Source organism: Dromiciops gliroides, chromosome 3 (genome assembly GCF_019393635.1).
Source record: "Dromiciops gliroides isolate mDroGli1 chromosome 3, mDroGli1.pri, whole genome shotgun sequence".
NCBI lineage: Eukaryota > Metazoa > Chordata > Mammalia > Microbiotheria > Microbiotheriidae > Dromiciops > Dromiciops gliroides.
In genome coordinates, this window is record NC_057863.1 from 336,772,980 (window position 1) to 336,789,682 (window position 16,703).

The 16,703-nt window shown below is 41.1% G+C and overlaps 1 protein-coding gene across 10 annotated transcripts in view; it reads left to right on the plus strand.

Annotated features, from left to right (window-relative positions):
- KALRN (kalirin RhoGEF kinase) overlaps window positions 1-16,703 on the plus strand; it is a 991,119-nt gene that overhangs the window by 380,030 nt on the left and 594,386 nt on the right. For all 10 annotated transcript variants that reach the window (XM_043992602.1, XM_043992601.1, XM_043992603.1 and 7 more), the window contains one exon: window positions 8,955-9,077. In XM_043992602.1, the coding sequence (XP_043848537.1) occupies window positions 8,955-9,077 (123 nt within the window). The remainder of the gene's footprint in view (window positions 1-8,954; window positions 9,078-16,703) is intronic.

A 16,703-nucleotide genomic window follows, 5' to 3' on the forward strand; every position in this document is an offset into this window, starting at 1 on the left:
AGAGCTCTAAATGCAAGACAAAAGAGTTTGTCTTTTACCCAAGAAGCAATAGGGGGCTAATGAAGCTTCATGAGCAAGGACTTGAGAAGGAGGGTCAAAAAATGTTCATTGATCTTTGCCCACCAATTTGAATTGTGCAGTATAGGCATCTGTGAGCCTTCTGAACAATTTTCCCAACATTTGAACGGATAGAACTTCTGGATCTAGAGATAATAAACTATACTAACAAGGGTTGATTGATGTACTTTGAAAGTTCAAACACTCAATCAAGTATTCCTGATAAGTTTGGGGAAGTGACCAAAAAAGAAAAAAAGAAAAAGAAGAAAAGCCCCACAGGAGTAGAATCTTCTCTAAGATCTTTGTTCTATGACAAAGTTTGGGGCTGGAGTAAAAAGCAGCTCCGATCCCTCCGCCTTCAAAGGACAAACACCAGGGGCTTCTGTTTGTTTCTTTCATTTACATTTAAGTCAATTCCTTTTACAAATGGATCCGAACAGCAGACTTCATGTTCATTTGTAGTGGATTTTAGCCAGGTTTCCCCCTTCCCCCTCAAATAGACAACGTGTTTAAAAACAAAGCAAGAAAAACAGCTCTTCCCAAACCCTTGCATTTTAACATTGATCTCTTTAATGAGACCAAACTATGTTGGATTCCAAACAGAAAGATAAAGTTTTGCTGTTTGGACATGAACTTTGGTCTCCGAGGAATTTTTTTTCCCCTTGTATTACATTTTGTGGAGCCCACAGCTGCATCAAATTATTTTCTGCTCTGACTACAGATTCGTGCTCATGCCAAGAAGAGAGAGGCAGCCAAGCCAGCTTAAGGAGTTTGAAGTGGCAGCAGAAAGTTAACATTCTCCATCTTTAGGTCACACCTGTGCAAGGGTATTCCCTAAGAACCACATTCATATAATGACATCATCGAATTTTTTAGAGCTTGATCTAGGACAATCTCCTTATTTTGAAGATAAGGAAACCTAGGAGGCCTAGAAAGGTTAAGGGATTTCCCCAAGGTCACTCAGTTAGTTAGGGACAGAGTTAGGACTGGAGCCCAGGACCCCTGACTCCCAATTCCATTCCTAGTTTTGTTTTGTTTTGTTTTCCCTGCAAATGATCCTATATAACCTCCTTATGAAGAATCACAGGTATACTTGAATTTTATTTGCATATAATTTTAATATGCCTAAATGGGTCATATATTCTATTTTCAAACTGTTTTCGAGTTAGATTTTAATGAATGCAATCCCTAAAGCCATTCCTTAAGTTTCCCCCACCCCTGCATTATTATTCATCAATATACTGTCTCCTAAGTAAAACTAGTCTTGGAAGAATGGTTTATCTTTGAGAGTGTTCACAGCTCTTCTAGACTATGCCCATGATAAGTTCAGGATTTTTTGTTTGTTTGATTTGGGTTTTTTAAGTGGAACCATACTGTGTATGAAAGAGTGGCTATAGATAATGCTACAGGACAAGAGACTCACTTTCCAAAAACCATTGTATGACCATCGCTCCAAGAAGGGTTGCTTCTCCAAACTTTTCAAGAATAATTCATTATTTTGATTTTTAAAGTACCTCCACCAGCTTTTGTTACTATAGTTTATTGTCTCTAGTTCCAGAAATTCTATCAGTTCAAATGTTGGAAAAGTTGTTCCGAATGCTCTCAGACGCCGATGCTGCACAGTTCAAATTGGTGGGTAAATATCAGTGAAGATTTTTTGACCCTCCTTTTGAAGTCCTTGCTCATAAAGCTTCAATAGTTCCCTATTGCCTCTAGGGTAAAAGGCAAATTCTTCTGTCTTGCATTTAGAGCCCTTCACAGTCTGGCACCAATTGAACTTTCCAGACCATTCTCACATTACTCCCCTTCATGTGTTCTTTTGTCTGGTCAAATCCTGGGTCCTCACGTATATAGTTCTGGTTCAAGAGTAAATTCTATTTTTTAAAAATTAAATTTATTTATTTATTTTTTTGCGGGGCAATGGGGGTTAAGTGACTTGCCCAGGGTCACATAGCTAGTAAGTGTCAAGTGTCTTGAGGCCGGATTTGAACTCAGGTCCTCCCGAATCCAGGGCCAGTGCTTTATCCACTGTGCCACCTAGCTGCCCCTAAGAGTAAATTCTAACAAGTGAGACAACCTCAGGCCATGTATATACAGTATAAGGAAAGCTGACTCAAAGCTATAGGATTGATGGAGCTATAAGCTAAATGCAAGCAGGTGATTTCAGGTACCTAGCATTGAGTGGACTCAAGTTGAAATTAGGCTAGCTCAAGAGTGAAGTCATAGTATTTAGAGATGAAAGGGGTTTTATTGATCATCTAGGCCAGTCTCTCGATTTTGCAGTTAAGGAAATGGAGATATCCTTGCAAAGGCTGGGACAACATCCTTTCATGGAAATAGAATTAGGTCTGGAGTCAGAAGATCAAGCTTCAAATTCCAACTCTGCCCCTTCAATTATGGATGCTGTCATCTAGTCAGCTAAGTCCATCAAAGACCTTTCATCCTTGACTATCTGAGGAACCTCTTGCCAACCCTACTCTACCTCCCAGTTCAGGCTGAGTACCCTGAGCTTCCTGAACCCCAGAGAGGAGTAGCCTGGGTCCCCCAGATCCAAGGTAAAGTTACATGACCTCCTAGGCCTTGTTACCTGTCTCTAAGCTCCAGGTCTAACTTTGTCCTTTCTGCAGAACATCCCCACTTTACGGCTCTCTAATGTCATCTCCTTATCTTTCAAGTCTTACAAATTACTTTGCTACCCTGAACTCTGTGATTCAGCTACATAGGACTGCCTGCTCCTCATAGTAGCCAACACTATTTCTGAGCCTTTGCATGTACTGTCTCCTATGTCTGGAGTGCTCTTGTTCCTCAGCTATTTTTCTTTTCTTTTCTTTTTTTTTTTACGGGGCAATGAAGGTTAAATGACTTGCCCAGGGTCACAAAGCTAGTAAGTGTCAAATGTCTGAGGGTAGATTTGAACTCAGGTTCTCCTGAATCCAGGGCCTCAGCTCTAGAACAGTGCCTGGGACCTAACTCAAGGCTCTGCACACAATAGTTGCTTGACAATCATTTGTCCAGCTGAATTGCTCCATTCCCTGCTTCCTCCTCTGGCAGGCTGCTTGCCAGCCTGGGTTTTGCTCTCCTTGATCTGTAGTTCAGCTGGGAGTTGGTGTCAATGGATTTAATTATTCTAATATTAACACATCTCTCTAGTTGTTTCAAAATCTAATTAGTCATTTAATATAGAGTACACAGAAGGTCACTTCTCTACTACAGAGCTATCCTGGAAAGCATGTATTTAGAGGGGGCAGGTTTCTCTGTAATGTAAAGAAGATACTATTTCCTATGTAAGCACATCCAGAGAGAGACAGAGAGAGAGTGAGTGAGTAGGGGTACCACACCATGACCTGGAGACAATAACAAAGACGTGTCTTGTGTCTTTCTCCAGGTTGTTCAGTTTCCCATGAATGTTCAAGATGCTTTCAGTGTAGAAAGGGGCTAAGTGAAGACATACTGAATACCCAGGGCAGAAGTGGGAGTGGGGGATGGATTAAGAGCATGAATAGGGGAAACAAGGGTCAGTGAAAAAGCTCCTGAATTGGAAATTGATGAGACGCCCATCAATTGGGGAATGGCTGAATGAGTTGCGGTACATGAATGTAATGAAATGCTATTGTGCTGTAAGAAATGAAGAGCAGGCAGATTTCAGGAAAACCTGGAAAGACTAACCTGAACTGATGCTGAGTGAAGTGAGAAGAACCAGGAGAACATTATACATAGTAATGGGAACCCTGTGTGATGATCAACTGTGATAGAATTAGCTCTTCTCAGTAATACAATGACCTGAGACAGTTCCAAAAGACTCATGATGGAAAATGTTCTCCACATCCAGAAAAAGAACTGTGGAGTCTGAATGTAGATGGAAGCATACTGTTTTCACTTTTGCTGTTGCTTTTTGCTTTTTTCTTTCTCATGGTTTTTCTCTTTTGTTCCGATTTTTCTTTTACAACATGGCTAATGTGGGAATATGCTTAACATGAAAAAAAGGGGTCCATAGGTGTGTATATATATGTAAACGTATATATGTATGTGTGTATATTTGTGTATGTGTGGGGTGTGTGTGTGTGTGTGTGTGTGTGTGTGTGTGTGTGTGTGTGTGTGTATAAAACCTCTATCAGATTGCTTGCTGTCTTGGAGAAGGGGGAGGGAAAGGAGGGAGAAAGAAAAATTTGGGACTCAAAATCTTACAGAAGTAAATATTAAAAACTATCTTCACATGTAATTAGGAAGAAATAAAATTCTATTCAGTGAAAAAGAAAAAGGCCCCTGGACTGGGAGTAGAGTGATCTGGATTCCAGCTCTATCACTAATCAGCTCTTTGACCTTGGACAAAGGTCTATTTAAGCTGTTTGGACATTGCCAGTGAAAAGAGGTGGGTTAGATTAGAATCTGGGATTCTTAACTTGGAGTCCCTGAACTTTGTAAACAAAACTATAGCTGTATTTCAGTAGAATTGGTTTCCTTTCTAATCCTATTTTATGTGTTTGAAAACATTCTGGGGGCAGCTAGGTGGCACAGTAAATAAAGCACCAGCCCCGGATTCAGGAGGACCTGAATTCAAATCCAGCCTCAGCCACTTGACCCTTACTAGCTGTGTGACCTTGGACAAGTCATTTAACCCTCATTGCCTTGCAAAAAAAAGAACTTAAAAAAGAAAAAAGAATACATTCTTCTGAAAAAAAGGGGTCCATAGGTTTCACCAGACTGCCCAAGGGATCCATGACAGACACAGAAAAGAGGAAGGAGCTCTGGTCTAGAAATACATCTCTCTTAAGGATATTTTTGTTTATTTTGTTAAATATTTCCCTATTACATTATAAACATTTTAACATTTATTTTTAAAATTTTTGAGTTCCAAATTCTCTCTCTCCCTCCCTCACCCCTTGAGGAGGCAAGCAATATGATATCAATTATACATGTGAAGTCATGCAATATATTTGTCCTTATTAGCCATGTAGCAAAAGAAAACATACATACACACAACAAGAAAAAATAAAGAAAGTGAATAAAGTATGCTTCAATCTGCATTCAGATTTTATCAGTTCTCTCCCTGGAGGTGGAGAGCATATGGGTCCTTTGGAATTGTCTTGCATCACTATATTGCTGAGAATAGCTAAGTCACAGTTGATCATCATATAATATTGCTGTTACTATGTACAATGTTCTTCTGGTTCTGCTAACTTCATTTTGAATCAGTTTATACAAGTCTTTTCAGGTTTTTCTGAAACCATCCTGTTCCTCATTTCTTAGAGCACAATAGTATTCCATCACAGATATATACCACAACTTGTTTAGCCATTCCCCAATTGATGGGCATCCCCTCAATTTCCAATTCTTTGCCATTATAAAAAGAGCTATAAAGAAATGCATTTTTGATAGCATTTTGATTTCATTAGTAAAGGAAACACCTAAATGAGAAAACCACTGCTACTAATGCAGGCCAGCACCTTCTCTGTAACATTGTAGTCTTAAAAAATTGCCCAGAACAGTGAGAAGCTAAGATTGCTCAGAACAATCTAGATGGCTCAGTGCATGGAGAACTGGGCCTGGAGTTAGGAAGACCTGAGTTCAAATCCAATCTCAGGCACTTGCTAGCTGTGTGTCTCTGAGCAAGTCACTTAACTGATGTTTGCCTCAGTTGTCTCCACTGTATAAAATGGGACTCATAATAGCACCAGCCTATCTCCCAGTATTGTTGTAATGGTGAAATAAGATAATATTTATAAAATGCTTAGCACAATTCCATGGCATACAATAAATGCTTGTTCCCTTTCCTTCTTCCTCCCTCCTCCACCTTTCCCACCCCCTCCCTCCACCACACACAGTCAACAGGGGTTAGTGACAGGATCTGAGTATAGATTTTCCTGAGTCCAGGGCCACTTGTCTATCTCCTATGCCAGGATACCTATTATAATAATACTTCAGGATCAAATGATGATTCTGTCTTGTACAATTCTGACCTTGGCAAGCCTAGACAGTTGTATAACTTTGTCAAAGCTGCCAGCCAGGAGTCATTACCCATAATGTAGGTTTTGTGTTTAAAGGGAGTTCTAGCTGTCACAGGGACATGTCCTTTTCATCTGTGGGTCTCATTTCCCTTTCCCCTTAAAAGGAAAAGGATTAAACTGAGAAACCCATAGAGTTCTTTTCAGTAAGTCCTTCCTACAATGTCTTCTCTCACTCAGAAATAGGGTGATGGAATAAACAGCAGACATCACCTAAACCAAGTTACCCAGATGGGCTATGAAGTGGGAATGAAGTTTCCTGGTTAATAAAGATTTTTAAATGTCTAATCACAAAACAAAGCTAGGCTCAGGGGCTTAAGAAATTGGGAAACTAAGAAAATAGGAAATACAGAAAACTAGGAATATGGAATTTCTGTATTGAAGAAAAATTTCTAGCATATTCCTACCCCATCTGGGGCCTTCGCCAGTCATACTGATCTAAGTCTTGCCACTGGACTTGAGTAACTCTGGAGGGGAGAGTGAGGCTGATGACTTTGCACAGCCCTGCCTCACTTAAATCCAATTCACTTGCAAGTCAAAGACATTATCCACCTGATGTCAATGGTCCTCTTTGAGAAGGAAGGACAAACAGCAATCTGTGAGTCTTCCTGGTGTAGGAATCCTTTATCAAGCTCATCCAGCCTCTACTTAACCATTTCTAGTGACAAGAAAAGCAGTGTGGCACAGAGGAAGCAGCATTGGATTGGGAATCAGAGGACCTGGGTTCAAATCCTAGCCCTGCCATTTGCTACCTTGGGTCAATCACCTCCCTTCTTTGTGAGAGATCTTACAGGAGCCACAGAGGCCAGAACTGGGAGTCATGGATGGAAGCAGCAGAGGGACAAATGCAGTCTCCTAAGAAGGAGGATGTCCCAATAGTTCCAGCTGTCCAAAGGCAGAATGGGCTGCTTGGGGAGATAATAGTTTTCCCCCTCATTTGAGGGTTTCAAACAAAGGTGGGATGACAGTTTGTCAGTCAGTCAGTCAACAAACATTTTAAAATACCTATTATGTGCCAGACACTATGCTAAGTGCGGGGCAAACAAAGAAAGGCAAATGTCAGTCCCTGCCTTTTAGGATGTAGACGATGTAGAGAGAATCCTCTTTCCAAGTATCGGCTGGTCAACTCGAGGTCACATAACTGAATGTGGGGATCATGAAAAATTTGGCAACAGTAAAAGGTTATGTATACCTATTTTATATACCTATATACCTGAGGTTGCGTAAAAATTTCTCAGGTGAAAAGGGGTCATGAGTGGGAAAAGTTTAAGAAGCCCTGGACTAAATAGTCTCTCCAACACAGTTTATGACTTAAGTCACAGTGTCCAACTTAGACATAAGACACTTGAAGATAGCATTTATGCTTGTTTAATTCCCTTTATTGTTGTTTTTTAGTTGTTTTTCAGTTGTGTCTGACTGGGACCCCATTTGACAAAGATACTGGAGGGCTTTGCCATTTCCTTCTCCAGCTCATTTAACAGATGAAGCAAACAGGGTTAAGTGATTTGTCCAGGGTCACACAGCTAGGAAGTGTCTGAGGCCAGATTTGAATTTAGAAGAGGAATCTTCCTGACTCCTAACCTGGCATTCCAGCCACTGAGCCACCTAACTGCTCCAGTTCCCTTTTTTTTTTTCCCTCTATCAAATATGGTTTTTATTCAGCTGACAAGCACTTTCTCTACAGCTGCACTTGTGGAACATCACATGGCAGCAACAGGAGTTTTCTAGACTTTTTTTTTCCTTTTCAACCTTATTTAAAATGAGATTAATCCCCAGGGATCAGTTCCCTTTTTACTATGCCACAAGTACCCTGTTAGAATGAATAGAAGGGTGACAGGCAGGAGCCTTGGGTTTGGATAATGGTTTTGCCCCAACTATGAGGCATGGGTTTGGAGCCAGAGGTTCTGGATTTAAATCTTAGCTCTGCTCCTTACCACCAGGGTGAGTAGGCAAGTCACTGAACCTCTGGGATTCACCTGCCTCTTTAGTAAAATGACAGGGTTAGACTAGATAGGAGGTATCAAACAACAGCCACAACACTTCCAAGTGCTTCCTGGACCAGAATAAAATGTAACTGGGAAACATTTCATAAAAATCAATTAAATGGGGCAGCTAGGTGGCACAGTGGATAGAGCACCGGCCCTGGAGTCAGGAGTACCTGGCTTCAAATCTGACCTCAGACACTTAACACTTACTAGCTGTGTGACCCTGGGCAAGTCACTTAACCCCAATTGCCTCACTAAAAAAAAAAAAAATCTTCAAAAATCAATTAAAATACAATAAAGCATAGATAAGTGTTAATCTTTTTTTTCTAAGTCAACATGCAGCAGCAGGGATCCACACATATTTTTAGGGGTCCCCATTCCTATCTGAGTTCCACACCACTGGACTAGATGACCTCTAAGGTCTTTTCTTACTCTAAAGCTATATAATCTTAGGCAAAACTAAGCTTCTGAGCCTCATTTTCCTTAGCTGTCAACTCCCAGTTACCCCTGGTAATTCTTAGGAACAAAGGAGATAATCACTAAGTAGATTTTGGGGGAAAAAAAATTAAGCACTTTACATATTGTAACACTGTTCTTAATCTAGGCCTTTGATGATAATAATAGAAAGAACGGGAAAAGATGCATGTTTCAGCCACTGAGACATTGAGTGGACAATCTGCAAGTTAATGAAAGAGCACACAAAATCTTTCTTGAGTCAAAAGCTCAGCTTCTTTGGGGATCAGGACTGCAGCCCTGCCTGGGCCTGAGACGGATGATGGGTGCCCAGGTTTTTCTTACAGACCCTGGTTATAGCTTTTGGAATTTTTTATTTTGACACTAGCAGTCTGGAGTTGTGCCCCAGTAGACTTCTGACCCTTATCGTTCCTATCTTCTTTCTTGTTCTTTGCAGATGTTCGACTGGATCAGCCATAACAAAGAGTTATTCCTCCAGAGTCACACGGAGATTGGAGTCAGCTACCAACATGCCTTGGACCTACAGACTCAGCATAATCATTTTGCTATGAACTCCATGGTGAGTTGAAGGGCTTAGCTTCCAAATATGCATTGTGGATTCCTTATGTGGAAGGGAAGGGGCCAGGACTGAGCAGAAGGAGAACAGATAGGGCTAGAGGGAGGGGAGTTGGCCTTTTAACATGAATAATAATGGAGAATCCCCAAAGCAGGGAGGACTTAATGCATTAGCTGGTGGGGAAATGCGTTTATTCATTCACTTATTCATTCATTCACTTATTCCTTTATTCATTCTTTCCACAAACCGGTATAAAGCTCTTAGGGTGTGCACAAACCAGGGTGGAGCATCAAGGTAAAGAAAATGGTTCTTGTCCTCAAGGAACTTAATAATCCATTGGAGGATGATAGAGTGGCTTGCCTGAGCCAGATACTGGCTCTCTGGAGTTTATAGTTAAATTTTCAGCGTGAGCATTCACACCTCAGAAATTGGTAAATGCTACAACCCAAGCTTGATTTATTGGTTGTCTTAACTTGAGAAAGTGATGGAGAAAATATTAATAATACAGATTAAACTGAAAAGTCTGTCATGCATATATTTTTTATGGAGAGTTTGTTGTTAAACATTTAACAGCACCCTTGCCTCCTCTACTCTGCCTCCCACCCTCCATGGAAATACATATACCCAGAGAAATAGAGGACAAGATAAATAATGGGCAGCTAGGTGGTGCCATAGTGTATAGATCACCAAGCCTGGATTCTTTTTTGAGAGTTCAAATTCTGCCTCATCTACTTCTTAGCTGTATGACTCTGGACAAGTCACTTAACCCTGTTGGCCTCAATTGCCTCATCTGTAAAATGAGCTGGAGAAGGAAATGGCAAAGCACTCCAGTATCTTTGCCAAGAAAACCCCAAAAGAGATCACAAAGAATGCGACACAACTAAACAACAAACTCTCTCTCCATTGAGACTCCATCAGAGAACTGTCACAAATTAATGCCACAGGATATAAATGCATAAGAGAATTATAAAATGCTGTGAGATCAGTAAAAGAGAGTTCATGACTATATGGGAGTCTGGGGAGGTTTCAGAGAGGAAGAAGCATTGGCACTGCTCCTGAAAGAATGGGGAGGATACCAAGAGGAGGAGATGGGAAGCAGCAGGGAGTGTTAATGGTAAGAGAATGGTAAGAGCGGAGAATAGCACGAACAAGGGGGCACAGGCAGGAAGGTGTGGGATGTGTTTGGTGGAAATGAGGAAATCTCCTGTCTGTCTTAGCATTTGCATCAGCAGTTCCTATGAAAGAGACCGTTCTGCCTTGTCAGTCCTCGGATGCTATTCTCAGCCAACAAAAGAAGCCTGTCTGGAGTTATGGTGTCTGTTCAATCTGTTGCATGAGGGCCTGGCTCTCTAGCAGAGGTTGGTTAGGTTCCACTGATCTCTGGCTTGCCTCTTTCCTTCTTGATGGTACCCCCAAACACCTCTAAGCCCTTAGTACTATTCAGTTGAATCAGCTAGAATTTAAGCATGTACTATGGGCTGGGAGCACTATGCTAAGTGCTGTGCTGCCCGAACCAACTTTATTATTCTTGCAGAAGTTTTTTTTTTTTTTTCCTCCCTTTTCTCCTGGTTAAACCATTAGTTCTGGAGCTTTCCTTAGAATTATTGTGGTAAAGCTTCAATGGCTTCTTTGTGTGGTGATTGCTCTGTTTGGCTTCTCCACCAAGGAGAATAAGAGTCAAACAAAACAGGCTGGAGAAGGAATTGCAACCCCTCCACAATGTACATAAAGAAAACCCTAGATGCCACAAAAGTATTCCAGTCTTCAGGCCTAGATGAAATACTGAGGATACCTTTACATTTTAATGTCCTTTGCTTGATGAGAATAACTTTCCCTCAGTTAAGAATACTGACATTTCTCTCCTCAGAGAGTTGGCGTTGTCTGCACATCTGGGGAACTAACTGATGCTGTTCTGCCTGGGCTCTGGGGCCTAATTTCACTGGGGGGGCAGGAGGTGATACGATTGCCCACCTCTATCCCACCCTGTAGGGGTGTCTCACTGTTGAGGATGGATTCTTGTCCAAAGCTCTCTTTGGTCTTGATGTTTCTTCAAAAGTAGTAGAGGGGCAGCTAGATGGCGCAATGGATAAAGCACTGGTCCTGGATTCAGGAGTACCTGAGTTCAAATCCAGCCTCAGACACAACACTTACTAGCCGTGTGATCCTGGGCAAGTCACTTAACCCCAATTGCCTCACCAAAAAAAGAAAAAGTAGTAGAAACCTCATTCATATATTTTTTTCCAAATATAAAAGATATTGAAAAGGCCTACACAGGAATGTCTTGCGTTGATTTAGGGACTGTTGTTTACAAAAACACTCACCCAGGTGGCAGCTAGGTGGCTCAGCGGATAAAGCATTGGCCCTGGATTCAGGAGGACCTGAGTTCAAATTTGTACTCAGACACTTGACACTTACTAGCTGTGTGACCCTGGGCAAGTCACTTAACCCTCATTGCCCCGCAAACACAAACAAACAAACAAAAAACTGCTCACCCATCTCCCTAGGCTAGGCAGTGTGATATAGTGGAAATTCAATAGATAGGGGTGGAGATATAATGCCAGACAGTCAGGAAGACAAATTCCACCCCACACTAACTAGCTGTATAACCTAGGTAAATTGCTTAAACTCCCTGGTCCTCAGTTTTCTCATCTTTCAAGTGAGGGGGAGGCTAAGACTTGATAAGCTGCTAAGGTCCTTTCCTGTTCTAAATGTATGATCCTATCAACATGCACTTATTGAATAGCAAGCTATCCTACTATGCGATTTGTTGTTGTTCATTCATTTCAGTTGTGTTTGACTCTTCATGACCCTGTTTGGGGTTTTCTTAGCAAAGATACTGGAGTGTTTGCCATTTATTTCTTCAGCTCATTTTACAGATGAGGAAACTGAGGCAAATAGGGTTAAGTGACTTGCCCGGGTTCACACAGCTAGGAAGTGTCTAAGGCTGGATTAGAACTCATGAAGACAAGCCTTCCTGACTCCGGGCCTGGCGCTCTATGCACTATGGCACCACCTAGCTATCCATGTTCCTATGAACATGCTTCTATTAGATACCTACTAACCTAGACCTTGGCATAAAAAGCAAGTCTTCAGGTTGCTTACATTTTCCCAGGGGAAATAACAGCCATGCAGATTAGACAATGTAAAATAAATAAAAGTAAATTTGGGGCCAGGAAACACTCTTTCCCTGAAACTGAGGGTTTCAAGGAGAAAGTCTGGTAGGAGTTGACACTTGACCTTGAAGGGAGATGGAAGTGAGGAGGTATTTGGAGGAGGTGAGGAATATGAGCAGGGATGAAGGGCAATCTGTACAGCAGCACAAAGACAGAAGGTATGATGTATAAAGAGAACTGCATTAGGAAGATTTGGCTGGACCAGAGAGTGCCTAAGGGAGAGTCATGTGTAATTAATGCAGGGGGGAAACAAAAGATTGGAGTCAGGTTGGGAAGGACTTTAAATGCTAAACAATGGAGCTGACATTTTATCCTAAAGGCTATAGGAAACCAAAGAGACTTTTAGAGGAAAGGAATGATGTAGTCAGATCTGTGCTTTAAGAAAGAGCACTGGACTTGGGGTCAGGTCATATCTGTGGTCAAATTCTGATTTGGTAAGATCATATCTCTGGGGGCCTCCACTTCCTTTTTTGTAAAATGGGATAGTTGGGCTAAATAATAGGATCATCTATTTAGAAATGAAAGGGGCAATCTATTCTTTTTTTTTTTTTCAGGGCAATGAGGGTTAAGTGACTACAGCTAGTAAGTGTCAAGTGTCTGAGGCCGGATTTGAATTCAGGTCCTCCTGAATCCAGGGTCAATGCTTTATCCACTGAGCCACTTAGCTACCCCCTCCATTTATTCTTACTTCCTCATTTTACGGATGAGGAACTGAGGGAAACTGAGGCCCAAGGACATTAAATGGTTTGTCTAAGGTCACATAGGCAGTGTCAGATGTGGGATTTGAACCCAGATCCTTTGATTCTGGAAGGAGTCCTCTTTCCAGTGTGCCAAGATGATCTCTTAGGTCCTTTTCCACCCTGGCTTTGTTCCATTGTTATTCAGATCCCCATGGGATACCAAATTAGGCAAGGTATGATTATTTTCCCCCAATATAAAAAACAACAGAAAAAAGACCCCCTTAGGTGTATGAGATTAAGTGGCTGGATAAAGAATATCCAGTAACTCTGTGGGAGAGCCTGGCTTCCTGACTCCCAGCTAAGTGTATTATAATTCAATATGATTCATAGACCCATTCATAGGGTCAGGGTATTGCCATTATACAGGCAAAGTGAGTGAGAATAACCTTTCCTCCTCCCACACTACGCTCTGACTTAGGTTTGTGTCTTCATTTCCCCTTGGAGGCTGCTCTTAGCTTTTAGCAGCTTTTTGTCATTTGAACTTGATGTTATTAAATTATAGCACCTTATATCCATAAAGGACCTCTGAGATAATCTAGTCCATGCCTCTCATCTTACAGCTGAGGAAATTGAGGTTTAGAAAGATTAACTGGCTTGTGGAAGGTCACACTACTCCTAAGTCTCAGAGTCAAGATTTGAACCCAGGTCCTGACTCCAAATTCAGTGCCCTTTCTGTGATGCCATGTGGTCCACATAAGTGTCTAAAATTGGACAATCTTCTGCAAGGTTCTGTGGGAGATATAAAGATTTTTGGTAGCATCATTGCCCTCAAGAAACTTATATTCTTGACAAAGAATCTGTGCGTGTGTGTGTGTGTGTGTGTGTGTGTGTGTGTATGTAATATGTACTTATATGCCTTTTCAGTTTCTATGGCAGAACTAGAATACTGACCATATTCAGTGATTTTTAAAAAAATAAAGAGGCATAGACACAAAGCACCTGGGGGAAAAAAGCAGCTTATATTCTCATTGGGGAGTAAGGACATACTTGAAATAGAAATGGGGCTGTATGTGATATGGTATAGGTAATGTTACTCTCATTCAGAAAAAGACAGTGTGAGTTGAGGTAGTTAGGAAAGTAAGATGTCATGGGCAGAAGTGAATATGAGATGAGCCTTAAAGTATGGGAAGGCTTTGGCTGTGGGAAGCCGGTGTCAGGAACACCATGTAAAAATGTCTCAGAAGCAGGAATGAGTATATTTGAAGGAGCATGAGAGAGAGGCTTAGCCTAGAAATGAGGAATCAGTCCCATTACTAATAGGAAATTAGCTATACAGTTCATGGAAGAGAGCCTTGAATGTTAGACATAGGACTTTGGAGTTTGTTAATTAATGGAGAGGGCCTGGAGGTGTTTTTGGGGGGGAAGGAAGAGGAGAAGAGGTTGTGTGTGACATAGCAAAAGCAGTATCTTAGGAAGGTGACATTCCAGTGTTATGCTGAATGATTTAGAGTAGGGATATACCACAAGTAAATAGATCATTAGGCAGCTGCTGCAGTTATTCAGGAATGAAGTAATGAGGACCTACTTGAGCATGGAGGAGGCCACAGCTCATGTAAAAAAAATATTCAAAGTTTTGGTGGATTGGAAGCTCATTGTAGGTCAACAATCAGACAAAGGACCCCTATTTGATCTTGCACTGTATTGAGAAAGACTAGGAAGGCAATAGCCCCGCTGTACCCTGCCTTGATCATGGAGAATGTTGTGTTCAATTCTGGGTGCCCCTTTTTAGGAATAATGTTGACAAAATTGAGAGTGCTGAGAAGATGGTTAGAGGATGAGAGATTATGTATGGCAAATGAGGATCGATTGAAGGAACTGGGAATTTTGGCCTCTAGGAGACTAGTCAAGAATAATCATCTTCAGGGGCAGCTAGGATGGTGCAGTGGGTAAAGCACCAGCCCTGGATTCAGGAGGACCTGAGTTCAAATCCAGCCTCAGACACTTGACACTTAGTAGCTGGGTGACCCTGGGCAAGTTACTTAACCTCATTGCCCCACAAAAAAAGAATCATTTTCAAGTATCTAAAGGACCAGAACAGGGATTCACCTTATTCTGCTTGACTCCTCCAGCTAGAACAAGCAACATTAGGCAGAAGGGGCAGAGAGACAGATTTAGCCTTGATGTAAGGAAAAATTTCTTAAAAATGAGGGCTGTCCCAAAGTAAAATGGGTGTCCTTGGGATTGTTGAACTTGCAGGAGGAAGGGAGGCGAGTGAAGTTTATAGATGACCAGTCATTTGGGATGTTGTAGAGAGAATTTCTCAAAATGAACAATTTGGGGTACATTAGCAGACTTTTGAGGTCATACGGTCATGGGTCAAAAGTCTAAATCTGGGAGAAGACTTAGAAGCCATTGAGCGTACCTCCTTCATCTTACAGATAAAGAAACTGAGGCCCAGAGAAATGAAGCAATTTTCCCCACAATCATTCAGGAAGTAAAAGGCAGAGCTCAAATTCAAATGAAGGCCCTTTAAAGCTAATGCAGTATTCTTTCAGTTTCACCACATATTGTAATTGATCAGATCTCATCCCTTGCTTATTCAGAAGAAAAGCATGTGTGATTAGATGCTTTGATGTTTACTTAATTCATCAAAGAAAGGTGAGTAAGTAATGGATCCAATTGGCCTTGATTATTTATGTATTTTGTGGATTGTCCACAGAGAGTTTGGCTTTTTTGCTGGTATTTTCCCCCTTTTCTTCTCAGTCTTTATAGATTCATGCAAAACAAACTCATTTACATCCATATGTGGAAACATCTCTCCTTCCTAAGATTAGAGCTCTTAAGCTGGGATCCACAGACTCCCAAGGGGTAGAAGGATAGATTTCAGAGGGTCCATGAATTTGGGTAGGAAAAACATTATGTTTTTATTTTCACTAACTTTATAGTTCCTTTGAAAATCTTTTATATATTATCTTTTACATTTAAAAACATTATTCTGAGAAAGGGTACCTAGTTTTCCCCAGATTGTCCCTAATACACAAAAGAACCCCTTCTCTAAGTCCCAAACCATAAGACAGATGATTCTATGTCAATCCTTCAAAAAGAAGCTTCCTAAAGCTAAAAAATAAAAAATAAAAGATGATCCTCTATTTTGGATTATCTAAACCACTGTTTACCTCTGTAGCATGGATAATAGAGAGTCGATGGTACTTTAGCAACCTTTTCTATTGGAAATTTACTTTTGAATTTCTCATGCTAAGGACAATAAAAGGAGACAGGTGGAAATGTGCTGAGTGGAAGTAGCTTCTGTAACTGGAGGAAGGGGGAGGAATGATTTAATATACTACAGCCAATTAGCTTGTTATAAGCCATCTCTTGGCCTCCCTGCTGCAACTGAATGTATGAAGGTTCTCAGATGCCTACTTAGCCTAATTAAGTTGAATCTTGTATATCAGGCTGCAGGGTGAGGACAATGAAATCCCAGAGATTGTTTAATCAAACTGCCAGGCACCTGTGTTTCATAAACATGGCTCACTGCTTTTATAAACCAGAAGGCTTACAGGTTAGCTATGGCTAAGAATTTCCCAATTTTCTAGCTGTGAGTAAAATTTTCTACTATCCTTCCCTTAGGAGGGATAGTAGTATCTCAAATACGAGAGTGAGAAGAGTTTCAGAATTTACTTCTCTGGCCTAACATGAAGCAGGTTATTGGATAGGATGACTTGTCAAGACCCACTTTGTGCCCACTAGGTTAAAAATAATTAGTAACTCAAAGG